Source organism: Aethalodelphis obliquidens, unplaced genomic scaffold, assembly GCF_003676395.1.
Source record: "Aethalodelphis obliquidens isolate GAN/ISIS:26980383/991018 unplaced genomic scaffold, ASM367639v1 scaffold28, whole genome shotgun sequence".
Classification (NCBI taxonomy): Eukaryota; Metazoa; Chordata; class Mammalia; order Artiodactyla; family Delphinidae; genus Aethalodelphis; species Aethalodelphis obliquidens.
Genome location: NW_020837972.1, coordinates 18,630,555 through 18,646,930, shown reverse-complemented (window position 1 = coordinate 18,646,930; position 16,376 = coordinate 18,630,555). Strand labels below are relative to the sequence as shown.

The 16,376-nt window shown below is 59.3% G+C and overlaps 1 protein-coding gene across 32 annotated transcripts in view; it reads left to right on the top strand.

Moving 5' to 3' along the window:
- The window catches only part of NCOR2 (nuclear receptor corepressor 2), a 222,291-nt gene that overhangs the window by 125,679 nt on the left and 80,236 nt on the right, over window positions 1-16,376 (top strand). For 28 of the 32 annotated variants that reach the window (XR_003436770.1, XR_003436769.1, XM_027125072.1 and 25 more), the window contains 4 exons: window positions 862-955; window positions 3,672-3,850; window positions 7,301-7,355; window positions 9,810-9,908. Coding sequence is in view for 29 of the 32 variants with exons in the window: in XM_027125072.1 (XP_026980873.1) it covers window positions 862-955; window positions 3,672-3,850; window positions 7,301-7,355; window positions 9,810-9,908 (427 nt within the window). In the remaining 3 variants the exon portion in view is untranslated. Of the gene's footprint in view, window positions 1-861; window positions 956-3,671; window positions 3,851-7,300; window positions 7,356-8,160; window positions 8,689-9,809; window positions 9,909-16,376 lie in introns of those variants that run through there. The other 4 variants (XM_027125102.1, XM_027125101.1, XM_027125077.1 and 1 more) reach the window with 2 other exon arrangements.

Here is a 16,376-nt window from a genome sequence, read left to right as displayed (position 1 = left end):
CCCCCCTCCCCTCCCTCCTTTCCTGCTTCCCAGGGCCTGGGTCAGCTCGAGGCACTGTCCACAGAGGCGCCCTGGCTGGCGTGAAACAGAAAGCACAGCAGCGTCTCAAACGGGCAGCCCAGGGGCCGCATCAAGCCCTTGGGTGTGTCCCTTGGTGCCTGCCCAGCCTTAATACTTAATGGAAAGAAGCTTAAATCCATTTTGGTGGAGTGAATTCTCCTTCCGGTGTGCCACAGGCTGGTACCTCCCAGCTTCGTTCATTTACACGGCCCCTGAAGGCAGCTGAGTTTGAGATCCCTGTTGTGGATCAAAGGAGGATGCTGGTCTCACGTGGTGGCCGTGAGGATGGGGTGGGATCCTGCGTAGGAGTGCCCAGCGCAGAGTAGGTGCTCGGTGACATGCGGCTGTGACATCTGTTGTCACACAGATAAGGTGGTGGGCCACGAGCAGGGATGCTGGATTTCACTCTTTACTGGACACTCACGGTGCGTATCTCACCGAATGCTTCCTCCAGTCCTGGGAGCCACGTGCCACCTTATCCCCGTGGTACAGGGGAGACATTGAGGGACAGGTCCGAAGAGGCAGAGCTGGGCTTTGTCTGTGGGTCTGTGTGGCTGGCCTTTTGGTGGGCATCTTAGGAGAGAAAAAGGGTTCTGGCATTTCTGGGTGAGTCTGGGGGCTCCATGCCCTCCCCTGGACCCCTGGGCTCGGGGCTGTCTCTGTGGGTGTGAGGCCTGGCCCCTCCTCACTGCCCACATGCCGCCTCTGGGGAACCTGTGGGCTCGGGTCTGTGCCGCTGTGCCGGCCGCGTGTCCCTGGCTGCCGAGGGGTCGATCCTGAGCGTGTCCCTTTGGTCTCCAGCAGGGTGGGCCAGCGGGGCAGCGGGCTCTCCATGTCAGCCGCCCGCAGCGAGCACGAGGTGTCCGAGATCATCGATGGCCTCTCGGAGCAGGAGGTAAGTCCACGGCCTTGACCCTGACCTCAGCTCCACCCGCTGTGTCCTCTGCGCGTGGAGAAGCTCCCAGCGGGAAGCAGAATTCACCTGCATGCTTGAAATCAAGGGGCTTGTTACTGAAGTGTGGGCAGAGGCAAGGTGGGACGGTGGGGCACCAGGGGAGTAGACATTGCCCATCCCCAGCCTGAAGGACAAGCGGGGAGAGGGGCCTTCCTGGGGCTGTGGAGGAGAGGAGGCCCCCTGGTAGGACAGGGCCAGGAAGGGCCCCATCCATGATGCCACGGCAGGGAGGAAACAGGGGATAAGTACCCCCACCTCTCACTCCCCAGCCCCGCCCCCGTCTACTTTCAGTGCTTCCCATTGGTTGGGCCTGACCAGAAGCCAGAGGGCACGAGGGCCTGAGAGCTGTGGTTTCTAGGTCAGCCGCCCCGTGCCCAGAACTGGGGGCAGAGGGGGATTCCCATCTCACCAGCTGTTCACCAAGCCGGGGACCTTCTGTCAGGAGTTCCCAGATGACCTTGTATCAGCCAGGTGACCCTGGCTGTGGTCACCAGAGCCCAGAGGTGACCAGGAAGCAGAAAGAGGAGGCGTTTGCTCCTGGGGCAGGGCTGGTGCTGGCCTGTCCCCTCCCAAGTCTTGTAGGTCAAGCATCTAATGTGCCAGTCCCCCCGCCCCACCCCCCCATGTTCCCAACATCACAGTAGACAAGAAGCAGCGTCACAAGAGGAGGGGGCACATTCTTCCTCCCCGGGGCCTTGTGTCCAGGCAGAACTTTTGTCCGGATGGGAGGCACTGCGGCTCCAGCTCAGCGCAGTCATCTCTAGCTGCATGTGGCTATTTAAATGGAAATTAACACAAATGAAATAAAATTAAAAATTCAGTTCCTCTGTGGCACCAGTCGCATTTCAGTTGCTCAGAAGCCACATGTGGTTAGTGGCCCCATGTTGGACAGAGCAGGCAGTAAACACCTGCATCGTTGCAGAACATTCTATCGGGTAGCACTGCTTAGGCCACTGATTCTCACTTCGGACAGACTTAAGAGTCCTGGGGAGGGGGAGTCCGGCTTGAGTTGCAGTTTCCCAGGGCCCTGCCCCAGGAGTTCTGATTTAGCCAATCTGGGGCGGAGCTCAGGAATCTGCATTTTCACCAGGCTGTTCACATGAGTCTGATGCAGGTAGTTCAGACTCTCTGGCCGTTAAAAAAGAGCCTTCGTTTTAAAACTTCACGTGCTGTGTCCCCATTTTGAACACCTTTCAGTCTGCAGGAAGCAGAGCTTGGAAAACCTTTGTCCTCACACCTGTGGGTTCGCTCGAGCTCCTGTCCCGCCGATGCTGTGGCCACGTACACGTCCCACAGGGGCACGTGGGAACAAGAGGAGGGCGGCCCTTTCCCGTGTGTTCCCTGCCTCATGCCGGCAGGGCGCCTGGCATCCCAGCTGGTTCAGTGTCCCCCTCCCACCCACCCCGGCCCCCATCCCGGAGGCCCACTTCCCCAGGTCCTGGCCGCACAAGAATGCAGCCGCCAGCGTCCCCAGGGATGCTGAGGGACCAGCTTTCGCGGGTGATGGTTGGAAAGGGAATTCAGGGCAGAAACTTCACCCCACCCAGCCCAGGCTGACCTGAGGTTCCCTGGGAGGGTGGGAAGGAGGGAACTGGGCGGGAACGATGCTCTCCATCTGGGGGGAGCTTGCGGTAGTTGGTTGGGGAGAGGCAGCAGAGCAGGGGTGAGGTTCCTGCCAGGAGAAACCCTGCCTGGGCTCTGCCAGTGCTGTGTATCTCGGGCAGCCGAGGAGATGGGGGAGGTGAAGGTGCTGGACGGCTGCTCCAGTGCCAGGGAGGGTCAGGCCTCTGTGGGGGGCCCGTCTCAGCCGAGGGTCAGGGCCCTGCCCCCGCTGCGCTTCCCTGCCCCTGTTGGGAATCCCCAGCACTGAATGGAGAGCCTGGATGTGGGAGGTTGCGCAGCGGAGCCTTTGAACCGGCTGACCTTGGCCGGGCTGGACCCTCGCCTGCCTCCGGAGATGGGTAATTAATCGCCAGTAATGGGCTGGCTGCAGAGATTTGGGGAAATGAGTCCATCTGAGTGGCGGCTCAGAGCCTCTTAATAGCCATCCTGATGCATTAGGAGCGAGCCCGCCCGACTCCTGCTGAGCCCGGGGCTGGGCAGGCTTGGTCCCCAGTGGGCACGCTTGAAGGAGCTGCATCCAGGACTGGGGGTGGGTGGCGGGCGAGGAAATGGTTCTGCAGCCTCACCGGGCCCCCCCAGAGCAAGGCAGCCCCCCACCCCCACCCCGCGTGCCCTCTGCAGCTGGAGGGCCAGGCCCCGTCTCCTGAGCTAGTCCGGCCCAGCTGGGCTGCACATCTTTCTTGCGGTATTTTATAGCACTTGCGTTTCCAAACGGAAGATTCATTGCTCCCCTCTTTCTGCAGATAAGGTGGCTGCTGCTCTCTGCATTTAATTTAACAGCCCTGCCCACCATAAACCTCTCTGGGGCCGCCTTTAAATTCTCCCTTCCCCTGCACGGCTATTATTATTTTTTAACTCATCATCCGCTTTCTCTCTGGTTTTGCGTTTCTCCTGTCTTGCCCGGAATATCCCTACCCTCTGCTCTTCACCTGGGTCCCCGGTGCTGGCGCAAGCACCCCTCCCCCTCCCCACCCTGTCCCCGCTGTCTTGTGCTTTCCAACCGGAGCCCTCTGCCATCTCCATTTCCCTCCAGAACCTGGAGAAGCAGATGCGCCAGCTGGCCGTGATCCCACCGATGCTGTACGACGCCGACCAGCAGCGAATCAAGTTCATCAACATGAACGGGCTCATGGACGACCCCATGAAGGTGTACAAAGACCGCCAGGTCATGAACTTGTGGAGCGAGCAGGAGAAGGAGACCTTCCGGGAGAAGTGAGTCCCCGTCCCTGGGGGGCGGGCCTGGCTGGGCCACCCTCCCCTGCCCCAGGAAACCCGTCCTGTTGAGGCTTCTGTTGGCTTCCTAGGGCTGCCACGACACGTGACCACCAGCCGTGTGACTTTAAACAACAAGAATCTATCCTCACACAGTTCTGGGGGCTGGAAGTCCAAGATCAAGGTGTGGTGTGGGGTGGTTCCTTCTGAAGGCTCCAGGGGAGAGTCTGTCCCAGGTCTCGCACCTGGCTGGCACCTGCTGGTGGCCGGCGATCGTTGTCATCCCTCGGCCTGGAGATGGGTCTCACCGTCTCATTGTGTCTTCACGTGGTCTTGTTTCCTGTGTGTCTCTGTGTGTCTTCTCCTTTTCCTATAAATTCACCAGTCACATTGGATTCAGGGCCCACCCTACTCCAGCATGACCTCATCTTAACTAATTATATCCGCAAAGGACTCATTTCCAAATAAGGTCACCTTCTGAGGTGCTGGGAGGACATGATATTGGGGGGGACACTATTCAAACCAGTACAAAGTGTCAAGGCAGTTTTATGTGCAATGGGGCAGTGTGTATCAGAAGAACAAGGCAGGAGGACCTTCGAGGCTGGGCTGAAGCCTTGGGCAGGGTTATGTGGCTGGCCGGTGACTTTTCGGTTTTCATTTTACTTGGAAAGCGGCTATTTGTGGAGCGCATCCTTCATCACAGACACTGGACAGATGTTTTCTGGGGTTTGTGCATTTGTCCCTCTTATCCCTCATAACAGCGTTACCAGGCCATCCCCATTACACACATGAGGAAACAGAGGCTCAGAGAGGTTAAGACACTTAACAAAGGTCACACAGCTTGCAAATGGTGGAGGCAGGATTCAGACTCCCCCAGCTTCAGGCCAAGGGCTCAGCTGCAGTGGAGAGGCTTGTCGGGGGAGAGGGGGCTATGGGGCCAGGGAGCAGGGTGGGGGGTCTCGGAAAGCAGAGGCAGGAACTGGATGCTAAGAGGTGAAGCTTGGGGCGTCTTCTAAAATGAAAGAGTAGAATGACTGTTTTGGGGAGACGAGTGAGGAACCAGATGGAGAAAGTGCTCCTTTCCCCCACCAGACTCAAAATGTGTGTCCCAGGGAACCACATCCTGGGCACAGAGCGCCTCCTCAGGACCCAGGACCCCCATAAGGCAAGAGGGTGGGAGACTGAGGCAGAGGCCTCAGCACTCAGCCAGGAGGGCGTGGGGGACTCAGCTGCAGGGCGTCCACATTCACCTCCGCCTCCCGAGAAGGCCTCAGATTTTCTTCAAAAGAGGTGTCCCATGTTCTCCAGCCACCCACCGCGGGGCCAGGCCGCAGGGGCTGGGGCTGTCTCTGCCCTTTGCAGAGCTGGGTGGCCCCAAAGTGCCAGACTGGGCTTCAGGGACGGGGATGGCTCTGGGTCGTGGGCAAGGCTGGGGTGCCTCAGCCAGGGCAGACACCAGGACTTGGAAATGCAGGAGGAGCGACTGAAGAGGGTCTTGTGTGGAAAGTTTTTGTTTGTTTGTTTAAATGGCTTTTGATTATGGAAATTCTAAAGCATACATAAAAACAGAGGGACGGTGTAATGCACCTTCGAGCGCCTAACACAGATGCGGCGACCTTCCACAGGAAATAGCGCTTTGGGGAGCAATTCCTCCTGTGTGTTTGGGGTTTACTGCTCAGAGACAGGAAACGCAGGTAGCGGCTCATTTCTAGGTCCTCACGGTCACAGACGTCAAATCAAGTCATCCCGTGTCTGGTGTTGTACAATTTAAAAACCAGTGAAGTGACTGTAGGATGGTCATGGATGCTAAGAATTACTGTTGCTTTAGGTATTTAAATTCCCCCTGGTATGTTTGATATTTTATTTATTTATGCTTTCTTTAAAAAAAAAAAGAGGTTTCTGGGAATGCTTTCTGTGTTTTGGCCTTTCTAGATTTTTCATGTTGCTGTTCCGACCTAAGGATTTCACACTGTTAGTCCAGTAGCTGCAGAATGGGGGCCCCAGGCCGGACTGATGTCTGCTGAGACCCAGTTTGGCACCTTGAGTCTTTCAAGGTCCTGGGTGACCTCTCGTTTTCAGCGGAACTGATAGCACTCAGGGCCTCGGAGAATCACGTGCCGGTGGCGTAGAGTTCCATCACTTACTGTTTCTGTGACTTCGAGCAGCCACTTCCCCTCCCTGAGCCTCAGTCTCCACGTCTGTAAAATGGGTGTAGCCTCAGTGCCTCCTCGCTTAGCCATCTGGAGGTACCCAGTGTCAGAGTAAACTCTCCGGAAACATGGCAGAGGACCCAGGTGTAGGTTGGAGGGAGGTGGAACAGGTGACCTAAGAGATTCCCAAGTGTGCTTCTGGGTCTCCTGGGGCCCCATCTCTGCGTGGGGAAACCCCAAGGAAGGGATCTGTGGGGAAGGAAGTGTCACTGGGGCAGGGAGAGGGAGGAGAAGGGAAGACTGTCTGTCTGGAAAATCAGGGCGTTAGGCCGCCTCCAGCTTTGTGAGCTGCCCCAGGCAGGATCCCAGGCTGGGAAGCCTGCCTCTGACTCGCGGCTTCCTCTGGGAAAAGAGAAGAGGCCGCTCTGGCTTCTCCAGTGTCTGGTTGGGGAGCAGGGGAGGGACCCACTGGCCTCCTGCCCAGCCATCTGGAGGGCTGGGCAGGACCATCGCCAGCGCTGGCCCAGGCTCCCTCCGGCGGCGGCGGGGGGGTGGGGGGACCCCGGGGCCCCTGCGTCCCCAGCAGCCTCTCCTCTCCCCAGGGAGGCCGCGGGGCAGTGGCGCGTCTTGGGGACGGGCGGGCCGAGGCTCCACCCAGCATCCCTGGGGCCCCAGCAGCCGTGACCCACATCTCCGCCCCCGCTGTCCGCCTGCTCCTGTGGCCCTGACATTTCAGTCTGGCCCAGCTCTTTCCCAGTAATTCTCCCTGTTTCGCAGGAAGCCAGTTGGTGGGGTGCCAGCTCCCCGCCACCCCTCCAGCTCTGGTCCCTTCCTTCCGCCTCCTGGGCCGGCTTGCCTGCCTCCTGGCGGGCACTCGAAGCCTCTGCTCTCACCTCTCAGGGTCCTGCCCTGCGACCTCGCCCGTGGCGGCCCCGCGTGGGCCGGGCGAGGCCCAGCTTCCCAGGCCCAGCCAGAGACAGAAACAAAGGCAGAGTGTAAAAGGGGGGGAACCCCACCGAAGGGCTGCATGTCATGTCCTCATTTTTCCTGGAACCCGCCTCCAGCAGGACAAACAAATGTATTTTCAAAGGCGCTAAAACCAGTGACTCACTCCAAGGAACGCCCTCCCTTAGCCCTCCGTCCCGCCTGCCGTGGCCCTTCCCACACCCCCCTGGGCTTAATTGCTCCGAGCGGGGCGGTGCTGGGCCAGCGGAGATGGCAGGCGCCCGGGAGCTCGGCGGTCGCCCAGCTGGGCAGCCCTCCTCGGCCTGGTCTCAGGCTCGCCCTTCTCTCCCCGCAGATTCATGCAGCACCCCAAGAACTTCGGCCTGATCGCATCGTTCCTGGAGAGGAAGGTGAGTCTGCCCGCTGGCCCAGCGCCACCCGCCCCGCTCCCCTCTGGGGGCCACTCCTGGGGGCAGCCGCTTGGGCTGGGCCGCAGGACCCTCCCTCCCCACCCACGAGGCCTCTGCCTGCTGGCCCCGTGCTCTCCTTGCTGTGTCAGACCGCACTTCCCTCCTTCCTCCCTCCTGGGAGCAGCAACCGCAGGCCCCGCCCCCTTCTCCCGGGGCGGAGCTCCAGGCTGGGAAACCCCAGGAGAGCTGTGTGCACCAGCTCCTCAGCGTGGCAGCAAGCGTCCTGGCAGACTGGACATGGGTTCTGGAAGCCGCGCCATGCCTGGCGCCCTAATGAAGGCCTTATAGGCAAGAGCGGCGAACTTCCAGGGCGCTGGATGGAATGACCTTTCTAGGTCCCCCTGATGGTCACTGTGCGCTGACACCCCTGATGGGAAGCCAGGCGTGTGGCTGGCGTGGGGTTTATCCTCATCCCCCTTTCGTAGAGCTGAGGCTTGAGCTCTGCCTTGCCCCCACACCCAGCCTGGAGCGGTGCCTCTTTCTGCTCAGGCTCCCTGTTGGCAGGTGGACACAAAGCGTCCCAGGAAACGGTACAGCCCCCTTTTGTGTACCCACGAGGCTAGGCTGGGCAGCGGCCGCAGCAGCCGCGGGTAGGAGGGAGCCGGTCTGGGGGGCTGGACGTGGCCCTGTGTCAGAGTCGCCCGCTGGACCCCAGCATCATCAGGGCGGAGCCAGACAAGCTTCCTGAAAAGGTTTACTGTCTGGGGCTGCTGTTCCGGGTGTTTAAAGCAGCGTTTCGCCGAATCTCGTCTCTCAGACGGGGTGTCTGCCCACTCCCGGCTTTGCAAATACCATGCTACTGGAGGCCTCATGCTTCCTTGCTGCGGGAGGGCGGTCGGAACCGGATCCAGGCGGGTATTTTAAAGGGTAACAGTTGTTCTCAGCATCTGCCCTCAATGAGCCGATACCCATAGAAGGAGGGAGATGGGGCAGCGTGGGGAAGCGAAATCTCTCCCGGCCTGAAAAACCAGTGTGGAGAAGCGAGCTCTATAAATAGCCTCTCCTCTGAGTTCGCGACAGCTTCTTACTAGGGGTGTGGACAACCCGGGAGGCTCCAGGTCGGGTCTCCCCGGAGACAGAAGCAGGGGTTTCAGAAATTGGCAGTTGAGCAGAACTGTTTGAACGAGGGAATCAGAGGTCTCTACGCTGGAGAATAAACTTTACGGTGTCCTTTGGCTAAGAGGCAACCCAAGCTGAGACTTAAATAGAGCTTCCAGAAGGGTCTGAAGCTGGGGCTGCCAGCTGTGCCTTTGGGGATTGGCGGTTCCTGGTGGTAAGTGAGGCCAATGGCAGGGCGGGAGCTCGGTGGACTGGCCAGCCCGTGCCTGTCTGCTTAGGGCCAGCCCGTGGTCGCCCAGCACAGGAAGGCAGTCTCCTGAGTTGTTCGAGGGGAAGTCAGACACCCACATCCCCCAGTTTGCAGATATTGGCCTCTGATTATAAAATGTTTTTCTGAACCATTTTGCGGGCCATGCTTGTGGTCCAGTTGAACTTGGGAGCAGCCTCTGTTCACAGTCCATTCTAGGAAGTGGATGAGGACACAGGGGGTTTGAGGCCCAGCCGTCCTCTGCACCCAGCGGCCCTCACGATTGCCCCTCAGAGGCCAGTTCCGGGCTTGGCACCAGCACCGAGCATCACAGAAACATTTTACCTTATCTCAGTAACAGCTGCTGGCATTGGCGAGCTGTCACCTGGACTGGGCCCCGTGGCCGCAGGTGGCGGCATCGTCGTGTTCTGTCCTTCAGTTGCTCTCTGAGGACGATGCCCTCTTACTGATCCTGTTTGGACGAGGAGGTGGTGGGGTTCCAAGAGCGCCAGTCATTTGCTCAGCAAGTGGCGGTGCCAGGATTCAGACCCCGGTCCACGGGGCAAAGACCGAAGCAGAGAAAAGACATAAACGTCCCAAGAGACGAAGAGTTGCGTGGCGACATTAGGCTGGATGCACGGAGCTTGGAAGAGGTTACTCAGGCCCCTAAATGTTAGGGAGGAGCAAGCTAGGGTGAGCGAACGGACCCGAGCTGGGGAGCCGGAGGCGTTGTTCTCCGGGGCTGGCATGGCAGGTGACAGCTTCGTCCTTACGACTGCCAGTAGCACGAGCCACAATGTGAAGAGGTTAACACCTCTGCAGGTGTGTTCTGTGGTCCTAAGTCCTTTACACGTATGTGTATTAACTTACTTGGTCTTCATGACAACCCTGTGAAATACGTGCTGTTAGTACCCCTACTACACAGGTGAGACAACCGAGGCCCAGAGAGGTTAGGTAAGCTGGCCAGGGTCACCCAGCCAGTACCTGGAGGAGGTAGGATTGGAAGCCAGGCCTCTGGCTCCCGGCCTCCTGCTCTGACCACCTGCACTGCACACGCCTCAGAGTTCTTTTCTCTCTCCATCCTGCAGACGGTGGCTGAGTGTGTCCTCTATTACTACCTGACCAAGAAGAATGAGAACTACAAGAGCCTGGTGAGGCGCAGCTACCGGCGCCGCGGCAAGGGCCAGGTGAGGAGGGGGCGGGGCGGGCTCCCGGGCGGGCTCCCGGCATGCTCGGGGGCAGCGTGCGGTGACATCTCGTGTTTCTCAGCAGCGGGTCCCTCAGTTTGGGCCCCATCCCTGGCGGCTGGGAGACCCTCTCTGGGGGTGTTCCTCCTATCCCAGCAGCAGAGAAGGGACCTGGGAGAAATGGCCGCTTCCACCCTCAGCCTGGAAAATTCTAGAACTCCAGGCTTGGTGACCCACCGTCCCTGTGGTGGATTAGGGTCGCATTCCCAGAGCAAGGGCCGGGCTTTCAGGATGACTTGGGCTGGTCTACAAACTTAACATTTAAAATTTAGAAAGAATTTTTGGTGTTTTGTCGCAATGCATATGTGAAAGAAAAAAACAGCCAGTACTTTAGAGTGCCGTTTTTCAGACATCAGTGCTTCGGATATGACTGAAGGATGATTTAAGTTAGAGCAGGACTTGGCAAACTACGGCTCTCGGGTGAGTCCAGCCTGCCACCTGTTTTTGTGAATAAAGTTTTATTGGCACCCGGCCATGCCCATTCGTTGACATATTAGTGTGGCAGCTTTTCTGTTACAACAGCAGAGTTGAGTAGTCCTGACAGAAGCTGCAAAGCCTGACATATTCACTATCTGGTCCTTTATAGAAAAAGTCTGCTGACCTCTGAGTTAGACGAAAAGGGAATTCGTTTAAAAAAAGATTCTGTAAATTATGTTAAAGATGAAGGGGGTCAGTGGCACACATTTTAAAGGGGGCTCGCGAGTGTTTTGGTGTCGGGGAGATGGAGGGAAGGGGAGGGATTTGTTTCACTTCCGGGCTGTTAAGAATCAGCCCAGAGCAGATGCTGGGACTACGGGGGTGAGCGGGGGAGTGGGCTTGTGCTGCAGGCAGAGGGATGCGGGCCGGAAGCTGCAGAAGCTCTGGGCACTGCTGTTAGATGCCGGACTGGAGGAGGTTGGGGCGGGCCCTTCCCTGGGGCCTCTGGCGTGGGGGACCGGACAGGGGAAAGGGACGAAGGCCGGGATTAGCATGTGCTGGGAGGACAGGACACAGAGGTTCTCTTAGGTGGGTGGTCCCTGTCATTGGCGTCTTCCAGCCCAGACCCCCACCCCTACCCCAGGGCCACCGTCTTCCCTTCCCGAGGCTGGAGAGAGCCGGACCCTGAGGGCATCAAGTCCAGCCATCACCTGTGGGGTCCCAGTGTCCCCTGTGAAACCGTCACTCTGTGATCAAGCCCCATAGCCTACGATGGGTTGGTCCACGCAGCTTCCTAGCCTGCGTCCCGTGTCTCCTTTCTTGCTTTCTGGGAACTGTACTTCAGGAGTACTGACCCACTTTTCTGTTGGCTAAGCCACATATAATCAGGGAAGTAAGTCTGCTGACAGGAGAGTCAACCCCTCACTGCATTCTGCACGTCAGGCTAAGATGATTGAGACTGAGCATTGGTTGTCGTTGGCCTGGATCGTTGAAGGGTGGCTGTGTTTGGTTTGTGGATAGGGTTTTCCTCTAGTTTTGTGCAGCCACCGTTGGCCAGCCTGCTCGCCCATCTAACAGATGTGTAAAACCGAGGCCTACTGGCTTGGCGCTATTCAGTTGTAAAGACCTAGCTGTGGCGTGTTAGAAATTGAAGCGCATTTAGGAATTTGTCTAGACCGAGATGCAGAAACTCAAATAAATGCCGGGGCAGGGAGCATAAATGTGCCGGCATAAGAGGCAGTGAGGAGGGCGTGGCGTGGACTGTGGCAAAATAAAGGGGGAGATAAAGGCCTCTAGATTGATTTTAAAAACGTTGTCAGCTGTTTGTTGAGCATCTCCTGTGTGCCAGTTCTCTTGCTCGTCTTCCCAGTGCCCCCCGACTCCCTGCCTTCGTGGGGGCCCTGTGGGTGGGCTCATGAGGGCCTTGCTGGTGGCTGGGCTGGGGGCTCTGGAGACAAAAGGGTTCTGAGTCAGATGGGGAGAGATTGGGCCATTCTCACCCTGTGCTGAGAGCCACGTTTGTGTGGAGGGAGGCAAAGACTGTGTGCTGATGTCATTTAGGGAGGGGCTATCTCCAGATGAGTCCTGGGGAGTGGGGGGCCGTTGGTGCCCCCTGCCCCTGGTCCTGGCTGCCATGCCTCCCACTTCACGGTGTTAATGCCTTGCTAGCTGACTCATCTGCCCGTCGGACATTTGTGTGCTGCCGCGGGGGACTCTGTGCTCGTTGTCTGGACCAGGTGTACACAGGTGATTCCGAGTCAGCATGTCGGTGGTCTGCCTGAGGGGGTCCATCAAGTAAGGGACCCCAAAGATGAGGTTGAGGGACAGCCTCTTGGGAGGACGAGGACAGAGGTGAGGGTGTCCTGGGCAGAGGGAACAGCAGGTGGAAAAGCGCCAGGACACGAGAGAGTGCACAGTACCCTTAGAGTCCTAGGAGCAGGGGTCTCAATACCTTCCAGGTTCTTACATGAATGAAGGGATGGAGAATCCATAGGAGGCAATAGGGAGTGGTGAGGCCCGGGGCTAACTAGAGAACTTGTGCCTCATATCAGCTCCAGCTGACTCTTGACTACCTGGCCCTGTATTACCAGATCTGATTTTTGATGATGAGCTGGAGATAGGGAATTATGTGAAATTGCCTGACTTTTAAATCTTAGGTCACGTAAGAACCAATAACAACAAAGCACCGGATAGGCTGGGCAACTCACATTTGCTCTCGAAATCTGTCCTCAGCCCTCAGTATAAGACCTCTGGGCTGGAGTATGGTAAGGCTGAGGGAAGAGGTAGGGAGAGGATTATGTGACTTGGGACAGAGTCCAGGGTCGGGGCCCTGGGGGCCCTGGAGTGTCTTATAGCAGAGGAGAAGCGTTGGCTTCGTATTCTCATCTGAGCTGTCCTGGGTTAGCTGTGGCGTCCTCAGTGCTGAGACGTGGGGCTTGTCTGGTGAGGTTTAACGGTCTGCTCAAGCTGGCATCTCAGGCTGGGGCTCCCAGGTTGGAGCAGGGATGCCTCTGCGTCCTGCCTCTTGCAGAAAGAGAGAAGAAGGCAGGGCACGAGGCCCCTGTCTCCTTGGGAGATGGGACATATCTTTGGGGCTCTGCCCTCCCTCTCATCGGCTGTGGCTGTGAAGAGGCGCCACGTGGCCCGGGCCCTGCCGGGGACGGAAATTAACGTGCAAACCCTGGAAGGACTCCTGTGCCAGGCAGATCCGCTGCCCTCACCACCGCCTGCCAGCCCTGTTCATAAGTATGGAATAAATGGGTCAACCCAAGTGTTGACTTTGTGGCCATAACTCTTCCCTCTGCCCCGTGACAGCAAAGTAAACGGCAGACACACCAACCCCGCATCCCCTCTTGGTAATTCAAGGTGCGGTTGCTGCAGCGGGCCTGATGTGATAAAACCTGTGATCCTGCTGATGAATCTCCCAGGGAGACGGGTAGGGGTTCCCCAGCCTGGCACGGAGTGGGTGTGGGTGTATGTGCTTGGGCGCCTACACGTGGATGGACGGATGGGCACCGGCGGTGGCGGCCCCCCGTGGGCTGATACTGCAAGCAGATGGCGGTCGGGCGTCAGGCAGGCAGAGACCCTCTGTTCTGTGAAGCCAGAAGAGCCAGGTGGGAATGAGCCTGGAGAGCGATCCACCGTGGGGTGGGGAGCAGTCAGCCTCGGGGGCATAGCAGCCACCCAGGTGACAGCTCTGCTGTCCCATCCTTGTGTCCGATCCATCCTTGGCCCGCCTCTGGCAGCTCAGAACCCTGGGACAGGCTGTGATCCTCACGTGGTTCCCGTGGCTCCGGCCACGCCGAGGCTGAGGATGGCCACGCGGCACCGCTCAGCTTGTCAGCCTGACAGATGCCCCTCGGGTGGGCCCCTCCCGCTTCACTTCTCTAAGGTTGACCCCCACTCACCTCCACAGAGGCGTCGGATGCACGATGTTGTGTGGTCATCCAGCGGGCAATTATTGAGTGCCTACTGCATGCCAGGGCTGTAAAGCTTCTCCTTCAGAGCCGCACGAGGCCACGATCCTGCAGGAAGCTAGAGAGAGGGTGTCAGCCGAGCCCAGCTGTCTCGGCGTCTCACAGCCCGTCCCGATTAAGAGCCTCTGAGCTAGACGTGAGGTGGGACTTCCGAGGTGTCAGCGAGCGGGGCCCTTCTCCAGGCTGCCGCCTTGTAGAAGGTGCATTTCCTGAGTTGGCTGGACACGGCCCAGGGCCAGAGACAGAGGGGTACCCACCTGCCACCAGCACCCCTCCCCTGGTCATTCCCGCCATGGTGATGAGGGGAGGCTGTCTCGGGCTCGAGGCTCAAACCCCCACGTCTGGGGAGGAGGGGAACCCACGGTGGGAAGTTTTTCTCCCCGGATCGTAGGCCTTCTACCTTCTCCCGATACCACCATCCACTCCAGATTGGCCGTGGCCAGTGTCCTTGGGCTGTGCCCTCCTGGGGTCCAGGGAGGGACGTGTCTCGGGCTGAGTTATGGACCCTGAGATGGAGCTGGCGTCCAGCTGAAGTTCTTGAACTTTCACCACGAGGATTTGTGGAAACACAGACTGCTGGGTGGCGCCCCTCAGTGGGGCTTGAGCATCTGCATTTCTAACAAGTGCCCTGGCAGTATTGCTGCTGGACCTTGGCCTTCGGGCTGTTTACTGGGGAGTCCCCTCCTGCCAAGGAAGGGGAGGGAAGGGAGCAGAGTGGCAGAAGGGGCAGTCGAGGCAGGGCACAGGCTCAGCAGCAGCCTGGACCAGCCCTAGGGGCGGTGCTCTGGCGCTGGAATGGCCCTTCCCAGGTGGGCAGAGGGGGCCATAGAGGCTGAGGGCGTTCGGAGCGGCGGAGGCCCCTTCTAGAAAGGGACCTGGCCAGTCCATCCTGGGGACGAATCCTGCATGTTTGCATATTTGCCAACTACACTCTACGGTGGTCCTGACCTGCCCCAATGCTTAAGCAGAGAGTGGGCCGCAAGATGTCACCTCGTGTGTTCAGGTGCCACACGCCCCGTCGCGGCCTCACCACACCCTGTGCTGAGCCCCTTGTTCGTCATTGCTGTGGTTGCCTTTCGAAAGCGTGGATGGTTAGGAAAGGGGATATAAAATTCCTGCATGAAAAGCATCGGCCGACTGATGTGTCTGGTCTCAGACCCTCGATGACCCGAGAGGGCAAGGCCACCCTGGCGTCCTCTGCGCTGCTGCCTGGCCCTGCCGTGGCTGGGACACGTGTTGGCCGTTTGGAGTGTCAGGATGCCCTTCTTGTTTAAGAGAGGATGCCACCCACTTTCCAGAAGCTTCCCCATATTCTGACAGAGGGAGACGCAGGAATTCTAGCCCCCTCACGCCCACCCCCTGCCAGCCGTGCACACCTGGGCTTCGGCAGGAGGGCGCCGAGCCCTCACCTCCTGGACCCCAGCCCCCGAGATCCGGCTGTGAGTGGCTGGTGAGCATGTGGGTGGTGCCCCAGCGTCCTCTCCTCGAGGTGAATCACCGGCCGAGCCGGGGGCCAGCTTGGAGCACCGGTGACGGCACAGCAGTTTATAGTTCATGATTCATGGATGCAGAGGCCACATTATCCCAGCTAATTGCAGCACTGGAACCCAGGAATGCTGCGGTCAGAAGTCGGCTTAACTATGCAAACTGTCGGGGAACCGAGGCTGTGAGGCCAGCGCGGCCCAGGCAGCACGGCCCAGCTCCGCAGCAGTGACCGGGGGCGGCCACGTGGCCCTCCTGGCGATGGGGGGGCCATGCTGCGGAGGGGGCTGTCCCCGAGGGTGAGTGCCCCTGCTTCCATCCCCCAGGGTGATGCGGCCGCAGAGGGGAGGGGGCCCAGCTGGGAGCTGCGCCGGTTGGGGTCTCCTCCTCGAGGCCACATGGGCTGTCTTCTCTTCCCACGGAGGTGGGCACGGGGACAGGGCGCCCAGCCTCCCACTCCTGGGGGGTCATGGGGGAAGTCCAGGGGGGTGGGGCCTGCTCCTCCCCCACCTCTGGCCTGCAGGCCCCCTTCCCACATCTCTCCTGCAGGCCCCCTTCCCCCCATCTCTCCTGCAGGCTCCCTTCCCCCATCTCTCCTGCAGGCCCCCTTCCCCCCATCCCTCCTGTCTCTGTCTGTGTCCCCCGCACCCACCCTCCTTCATCTTCCCTCCCCTCCCCCGCCCCCCCTCCCAGCTCCCTGCCGAGGGACAGGTGACCTTGTTCCCAGTTGCTCTGTACTCCAGAGACTCCCGCGACTCAGGCAGCTTGCACAGGGGACAGCGTGACCGGAAGGCATTCCAGGCCAGGGCTGGCCAAGCACAGCCCCCGGGGGGAGGGGCAGCCACCGTGCAGTCAGTGCCGGTTCCCAGACCCTGGCCGCCCCCCTGGGCCGGTGAGATCTACGGAGGGAGCGCGTAGCAGGCCCCAGACTGGGCTGAGCTTGTCCCTGCCTGCTGTGTGAGCGCGAGCGTGCTTGCCCCAAACCGCCACCCCGGCCGGGTGGGCCTCCAGCTTGGGGGTCAGTTGGACTTTC